The 8589-nt window shown below is 45.8% G+C and overlaps 1 protein-coding gene across 1 annotated transcript; it reads right to left on the bottom strand.

Annotated features, from left to right (window-relative positions):
- Positions 1-3926: 3926 nt before the first annotated feature.
- On the bottom strand, positions 3927-5691 carry LOC307271235 (alpha-(1,3)-fucosyltransferase 4-like). The gene has a single exon (XM_080053648.1). The coding sequence runs from the start codon at positions 5615-5617 to the stop codon at positions 4484-4486; it is 1134 nt and encodes a 377-aa protein (XP_079909774.1). The 5' UTR covers positions 5618-5691; the 3' UTR covers positions 3927-4483.
- Positions 5692-8589: the final 2898 nt, after the last annotated feature.

Below are 8589 nucleotides of genomic sequence, written 5' to 3'. Positions count from 1 at the left end.
AGAGTTAGGAGATCACACATGCTATCGCATCTATCTACAAACACTGAGCTGACTTTTGCCATTCAATTAGCTCATCAGAAACCGGCAGATAAGTGCAGTTATGTATCATTGTCACATATTCCACTCTGGCCTCTTTGTACACTCTTTCATCTGCGCGTTGCCTGCCTGTTTCTGTCTTGTTCTCCCCCCCCCCCCCCTCCTCCTCCTCCTCCTCCTCCTCTGTGTCTGCCTGTTTCTCTCTTGTTTTTCCTGTCTACTGAACAGAGACGTGTTGATATGAGGCCCGCTTCTCGCTCGGCCACAAGGGAACAAGTCTCTGGTGCTTTTGATCAGCTGCAAGATCAGACATGTCCACCACTCCCCCGTGTACACTCCAGTGACTGATCATGCAGTATAATGGGGGAGGCACAGACAACCAAAGATGCACACACCCACACATGTTCTCTTTGTAGATCATATAAGTATGGGGGCACACACACACACACAAGCACGTACACACACAAGCACGTACACACACACACACACACACACACACACACACACACACACACACACACACACTCTTACACACACACCCTATGTAGGGGCTGTGGTCCATGTGTTGGCTCCGCTCACAGTGGGGTGGCTTGTTTGCTGGACACAAGGGAGTGAGAGAGAGAGAGATGGTGTGTGTGATTTCCCCTTTCTTGCCCCCTTTTTTGCCTTTGACAGAAAGATGGATGATTGCAATCACAGGAGCCATCAGTGAGACAGAGTGGAGGTCTATGGGGCAGTGAGACACAGCCATGGGAAACCAGCCGTCAGATTACTGCGCCGCGCGGCTGCCATGGGAACACAGCGCTGTTTATTTGTCTGGGGGTTTTGTTGTTTCATATGCATTTTTTCTCTCCTCTCTTCCCCCCCTCCCTCCCCTTCTCCCCTATGAGGCTTCTTGATGTACAGAGCAAGAAAGCTTCCTCATAAAAAAAGTGTAAGCTGTTGGGAGAGAGGGACAGGAGAAGGAGAGTGAGCATGTTTTGACGAGGTAGTAGGCCTACTGTAAGTCAATATGCCTCTTCAAACCAGTACAAATGTGACAGATTTCATAGCGATTACACTGGTCTCTTTGATCCCTCGAGAGAATGAGAGGCAGACTTTTTTTTTTACTTCCCCCAGTCAACGGATGTTTTTAAGAGAAACATCTGTTGCTGCACAAATGAGATTACTGTGTCTCTAGCCAGGGGCCATGTAGGTTATGAATGGCACAGTTACTGAGGAGGGGGGGGGGGGGGGGGTTCTGGAAAGGAGCTGAGAAGGATCTTTGTAATAAGCTGTAGCTGGTAGTTAAGGGGTTTAAATCAAATCAAATTGCTTCAGAATCTGGGTATTCATCAACGCTCACCTTCAACTTGCTCAGCGGGTTCGCCACCGCCCGCACCTTTTGAATCGCATATCTCATATTGATACATCCAATATTTCACCTCGTTGCCAAGCAACAACTCACCTCATCCTCTGTAAACTTGTCAGCCGGTGACACAAGGTGATATCTCATCCTGCAGGAGAGGAACATGAAAGGAGAATCACGACTTTGAATTAACTGTGAACTGTAATTCACCGAACATGAGATCCATTATCGGGAACTTTAGTGATTTACGTTTTTGCACTGTACAAAGTAATTCATAGTTATGCGAGGGATGAATGCCTCACGAGTCACTGAGTCATTTTCTGCTGTATTTGTGTAGAACTGTGAAGAAACTCACACACAGGAAAATGAAGGTTATGTTGCACAAGTAAAGTTTACAGTTGACTGAATTTCTTCTCTGATGTGTTACAGCAGTTCTTTCAATCCAAGACAAGTTTTACGTTTTGGGAGACCACAAAACAGACCTGAAAACTGAAACTAGTAAGCATTAATAAAGGATCACATAATACAATAACACAAACCAAAATAAAAGCAGATATGTGAATATTCACTTTAAAATATGGTTCCCAGTCAGATACGAGTAACAGCTAAAGAGCAGTGTAGCTACTAACAGTAGATCCTAAGAATCTATGATTATTATGTGGTGTTTTCAGCACTGCACACATAGAAAAATGGAAACACATAACTGATGATAGATCAAATAATATTGCAAATACAAGCATCCCTCAAAAAATGATGGGAAAAAGTAAGTAAAGTTAAAGACAAATTAGTTAAAAAAAATAATAATAAATGCAAACTGCACAATCAGTACTGACCTTTGAGTTTTTTTCTGAACATGTTGAGGATATAAAATCCTAGACACGCCTACATCATGTCATCAAGCTCATCATCACCAGCACCCTGCCATCAAACACATCATACTTCTTACATGTGGACAATTGCATTAATGAAATACAAAATGAGACACAAAAATAATATATGACTTAATGATTAATGTGGATGGGGGCGCCCTTAGCTCAGTTGGTAGGGCGTCCCCCATGGGCCTCGGCCAGCAGTGGACCCGGGTTCGATTCCAGCCCGCGGTCGTCTCCTCTCTGCCCCATTTCAACTCTGTCTCTACACTATCAATAAAGCATAAAAATGCCAAAAAAAATCTTAAAAAATAAAATAAAATAAAATAAAATATTAATGTGGATTGTCATGTTACCAATTTCCAAATCTGTGCCTTTATGACAAATCTGCTAATAAATTCTCACCCAGAGCCGATATGGTGTCCCTCTTAGGTATCGCTCCCAGTCTGTGCTCTGGCCCCTGACTGTGAAAGCCTGCAAGCAAGGGACAGTTGCACAGGTTGCCAGGGGAGGCAGTACAGCTCCACATAACAAGAGTATGCTGTGCATCACCTGCACCCTAACCTCTTTGAACTTCAGAATCTGCTTTGAAAGGCTGTTTTGTTTTCTCAAAAGATTATCAGTCTTCCAAACCCTGATCACTTAGTTGATAAATCACTATAACTGGCCATGAATTGCATTACAACTGCAAACAATACATGATGAGAGTTTTTAAGCAGCACAGTATTTGCTTTAGTTAGTGAGTGCAATATACATGCTACCTGGGCAACCTGTTACCATCGTGGGGGATTCTCTTACAGATGAAAGAATAAGAGGTGTGCCTTTCCTTTATGATATACTAGGTCAACTTGCCAGCCCCTGTTCTGCACAGACAATAGAGGCCATGCTTTACATTCTTCTCCCTAGTGGAAAGGTATACAGTATGGTGGAAGATATGTTGAACCCTTGAAAGGAGATGCCAAACATGCTCCCATACATGTGGTGGATATATGTTTGAAAGCATTAAAAGACTGAATATGAATTTACTCACAGTAACTAGATATGCTAATAATTCCCTCATGTGCATGAATGGGATTATGACAGGAATGACGGGGTCTGGCTGTTCTGGCTGTCTGAAAACATTATTGCTGATAGACGTCAATGCTTTCAACAGCTGCCTAGCCGGGGCATCAGCTCATTATGGGGGGGGGGGGAACAGCATTATTGGCTGCCCGAGTAGCTGCCTGCAGGAAACGTCTCATTTGACAGGGTGAAGTGTTAATTCTGTGTCCAGGGCACTAACATAGAGGTGTAAATGTAAATGATCCGCATCACAGCTTCTGATTCCGATGGAGTGATTCCTTTCACACCACACAAGCACACATGTTCACCTCCTCCTCCCATCTCCCATTCCAAGCCTTTCTTGCTGTAGTCTAATACAATATATAAGTTAAAAAAAAACATGGTATGTTATGTTATGAAACACTAGAGGATGTGAGTGTTGGACAGCAAGTCAGTCCAAGGTAAGTACACTTAAAACACAAGGTCATTCAGTTTGGCCTCAGTTTGAGTGAGAGCAGTGTTGCAATCAGCCAGTCAATGATGTGCTTACATGAAACATGGGCTATGATTAAAATAATTTAATGCAAACCCCTCACCTTCACATGAGAAATTATACTTTCTTGATACCACCGAAAAGCATTTTTTTTAAATAATGCATTTCACTCTACCTTTCAAACCCCAAGTTCCACCTCAGCACATTGTAAAAGCTGCCCGAGATAGAGAATGTATCAGACAGTTAACGTTTGACAACCTTTCTTATTTGCTAGTAAGGTGTACTGTAACAGTTCAATTGTAGATTTGAGATGCCTCAAAACAACCTTAAAGCACATGAAGAAAATATCCATAATGATATTTTTTGAAAACAGGGTCTTAGGACAGAGGTTGTCTTGTGGAGACAGTGTGTGCGTCATGAGATCCATAGGAGGATTTACTATGAGGGGGTGTTCTTCAAACAGACAACAGTAGGCTACTGGAACAGGCCCACTCACCATCATTCCCTAGTAGCATCGCTTAGATAATGTCATCAAATAAATGATTGGTAACCCAAACAATCACGTTTTTAACAATACATAGATTGTGTTGTAAACTTAAAAGCTGATGTTCATCAAGTGAGGAAAAAAAGTATCTCTCGGCTTTCCCATCAGTTCAGTCACGTGCTGGATGCGACGTCACTACTGATGTTTGTTTTTCACGATCGGAACCAGCGCGTCAAGTCTGTGACAACATCAGTCCTGTCTCTGGTCCTCCTAACCGCCCTACAGGCCGTACAGTAGTGTTCAGCCCAGAAGGTGGGCTGCTGCACGCTGTAGCTCCCTCTCCAGTCCAAGTGTCTTCTCAGCCGGGCAGGGTCTCCCCTCAGCACCAGCAGGTAGCGGGCCAGCCCTCGCACTGTGGGAAAGTCGTCCACGTGGATGAAGGCCTCTGGGGGCAGGAAGCGCTCATAGTTCTGCCTGGACGGACCCAGGACCACCGGGATGGCACCGGCGCGCACGGCGTTCCACAGCTTCTCCGTGATGTAGTCGGTGTGCTGCGAGTTCTCCAGCGCCAGGTAGAACTGGTACCGTTCGATCAGCCGCAGCACGCTGCTGCCGCCGGTATCTTCCGGTACCGGGCGGCCCGCATGCCCAAACACATCCACCTGGATATACTGTCGGAGCTGGTAGTAGAGACCCACGCGTGCGTGCGACTCTGACCAATTGCTGATGACCCAGGCCAGTAGGCGGGGCCGGAGAAGGCGTGAGCGCAAGGATGCGTGCAGAGGCTGCGCAAAACGCTGCCCGTTTTCATCACGGGGGACCAGATACCCGTACGGCAGGAAAATGTCTGAATCAGTCCGGTAGGTCATGGTGAGATTGAAAACGCCCTCGAAACGCCACAATTTGGGAGTGTGCACGGGGGACTCGAAGTTCATCCATATCCACTTTTGCGAATGTGGCCGCGGTTCCGGGGGCAGATCAGCGTTCCCCGTGGCAACTTCCCGGTGGTGAATGATCACACCATCAGCCTGCGGGTACGCGCGCCTGTCGTCGGTGAGCGCGCACCCGCCAATCTGATAGAGCGCAAAACAGTCCGGAAGATTCCGGTGCCGACTGAATGGATGCGTCCATATCAGCAGCGTCACCGCGCCGTCCTCTTCTGAAACCAACGGTTCCAACGTGAACGGCTCCGGTAGGTGGAGAAGGCAGACTCCAAGGAGGAACAAAAAAAACACGGTAGCCGCGCACACAGAGGAGCAGGTCCCTTTGAGAACAAGCACACAACATTTCCTCAGCTGGGACAAACCGGGGCGCCTGGCTGCTCTCAAATCAGCCCAAGCTTCCATCGACGCCCTTCACCCTACAGGTTTCCCCACTCCTCCCCAAGAAGCTCAACAATCTCTTTTATAAGATAATTACATTTTGTCCGGTGCAGACATCTTGAAACTTTTCCAGGATATGTAGTAGCCATAAAGGCAAACACCTGCCCCTGCTGTCAATGCAGCCCGCGGACACACCTTACCTAAATACTTAATCGTTATTGTTGTTTCAGGTGAGATAAGAAGGTCACGTGACGTCAAACTTGTTTAACAATATAGTGTGCGTCAGTCCAATATACTCCGCTAAGCCTCTCTGCGTTGTTGTCGTCCTACCCGTTTTCCATAGTGGCAGTGAGTTAAATATCACGCTTGGTCCAAACAGGAAACATTTGCAGAAGCAGCAGCGCTGTATGCTCAAACATTTTGACGTGGCAGCGTTGGTCTGGGTTCCTGTTACCGGTGAATGGGTCTTTTGTGAAGGCCTGCTGACTACCCGTTGGCCTCCCAGGCTCTTTAAGGTTGGGTAAACACTTTGGCTCAGGGTGCGGTGTCCTGGCGATGAAATAAACAGAGGTCAATCATATTTTCGTTGAGTTTGTAAATGAGTAGGCCTACAATAAAAGCATTTTGTTTTAGGATGGAGGCTATTGGTCAAAGGAGGAGCCTGGGGATTATGAGAATAGGATTTATTGGAGCCTATTTTGGAGTGCTATAGCTTGAGTCATTGAGTTGATTAGCAAAAAGTCCTCGGATCCCATTGGCTTATTATTAGCAACTTTTTTGTTGTCAAAATGAACCCTGCTAAGAGGACCCCAATCTTACATTTCTCTCTATAGGCTACAAACGCCACACACATCATTCACCACCAGGTGTCTCCCTACACAAGCAAGCGCAACCCTGTGAGGTGGCCTGCATGTGCAGTGAAGTGAACGTTGTAATTTTTTCAACACAACATGCATGTTTAATTTGTCCAATGAATAAACATTTCAGCTGGAAATTAGGCAGGGAGCTGCCTAGGCTTTGAAAAGGTTTGTCTCGGATGTTTTATTTTTCAGCTATGACCCACCCTCTAACCAGAAGTCCTAATAAATGACTCACAGTTTTAATGTGGTGATCTAACCTGAACAAATACAGGAGTTAAAAAAACAAACACACATGAAAAAATTCAAAAGCCCTCAGACAGTGTCACACTATAGTCTTTCGGTGTATAAAAGCCAGCAGTCCAGGTCGTCGTTATGGGTTATTCTGATCAAGACTAATGAAAAAATGATGAGGCAGCGGGGTTGGAAATCCTGCGCTGTAGTGTGTTGTGTCTGATCTCTGGTGGGCAGGAAAAACACGGCGTGACTGGGACAACATTATTCCTCCCCACAGACACTGAGTATGTCATGAAGTCTGAATGTGAGTGGAAAAAAATGGCAGACGAGGAGGAGTGGGAGGAGATGAAGCAAGAAGCATGTGTGTCTCCACTGGGCCCTCCTCCTTCCTGTTACATCCATTCACTTTTCTTCACCGTGAAGGGAAGAGAGAGAAAAGAAAAAAAAGCCTCTTTCTTTTTGTGTTTATGTGCGTGCGTGTTAGTGTGTGTGCGACTAGTTATCCCCATAAGAGGTTTTGTATTCTTTCTGAATTATTTATCCTCCCTTTCATCTGAACTAGTTCTATTTTCGGCTGATCATTTAATGTCCTGCCCGGGGTTATCTTGTGTTGGGAAGAAGCACAGCAAACTCATGAGTTATGGATACATGGCGAGGAGGCCCAACATTATAAACACATGTGTGTCTTTCCTCAGAAAATAGCAGAGGTGGCTGAGGTCAGGAAATGACACACTGGAATGAGTTTTGTTTGTCTTCTCTCCATTCCGTCTTGTTTATTTTAATAGCTTTTTTTCTCTTTTAGGCAGCATGGAGCTGGGCAAAGTGTTGCTGGAAATATGCTATAATTAAAGTTGCACTGATTGGTGATATGGTGACATTTAGTTCAGCTCAAATTACAGCCGGGACGATACACAAAGCTTGGCATTTATGTTTGCTCTATTTTTTCCCTCTTCTTTCTTGCTGGAAAATTACATTTTGTCATCAAGCAAACCTCTTCAAATTTGCTTTCGCAAGACTTGAATCTTCGTGGAGGGATTGAGATTGAGAATGCATCTTTCTTTGGTCAAACATCACTGCGGAGGCTGGATGCAACACAGGCAGCTAGACAGGAAAAAAGGGCTCTTCAGGTCATTTCATTTGGAAAATATCAGCCTTCTTATCCACCAAAAAAACTAAGCATCTTTCTCTGTAGTTTATACTTTTTCCATGACCATGTTTATACCTTCCTGTTTGTCTGAGGTAATACAAGTGTGTGTGTGTTTGTGTGTGTGTGTGTGTGTGTGTGTCTATGTGTGTCTGTGAGTGCGTGTGTGTGTGTGTGTGAATCATACCAGCACAGAGAGAGGCATTCAGTTCTTGATGGGACCCCCAGGTCTTCACTCATCTTCCCTATTGATTTTCTCTTGCTTTCCTTTTTTTGCTCTCCCAGGGGATGGGATGTCTCAATTGGTCCCGGCCCGGCGAAGGAGAGTGTGAGCGATAGAGGAACAGATAGAAGACGAGTGAGAAGAGAAGGGGTAAGGCATAAAAATAAATAAGGGAGAGAATACACTCAATGCAGAGAGAGAAAAAAGGAGGACGATAGCGGCAGGAGGGTGGGGGGGGGCTGCGAGCTCCCTGATCACAGAGGCCCTGGCTGACCCCTGACCTTGATCATGACCTCGGAGGTTGCCCCGGAGGTCAGAGGTTGTGTGAAAGTGCCACCGCGGCGATTCACTCCACTGCTGGGTGATGATGATCTTATGCAGCCTCCCCAGCCTGTCTGACATGATCAGTGTTGCTCTCTCTGCCTGCGGCTCCCAAGGGCCACGCATCCATCCCTAAACCCGGCCACACAAGGGCCCGCTAAAAGCACCTTGTAGGCAGAGTCAAATGAGCAGGAGGAACAGGGACACAAACAGG

This window comes from Ammodytes marinus (genome assembly GCF_949987685.1).
Source record: "Ammodytes marinus genome assembly, chromosome: 3".
Lineage (NCBI taxonomy): Eukaryota > Metazoa > Chordata > Actinopteri > Uranoscopiformes > Ammodytidae > Ammodytes > Ammodytes marinus.
Note: the sequence above shows the minus strand (reverse complement) of the source record. Positions and strands in the feature narration are given on the sequence as shown.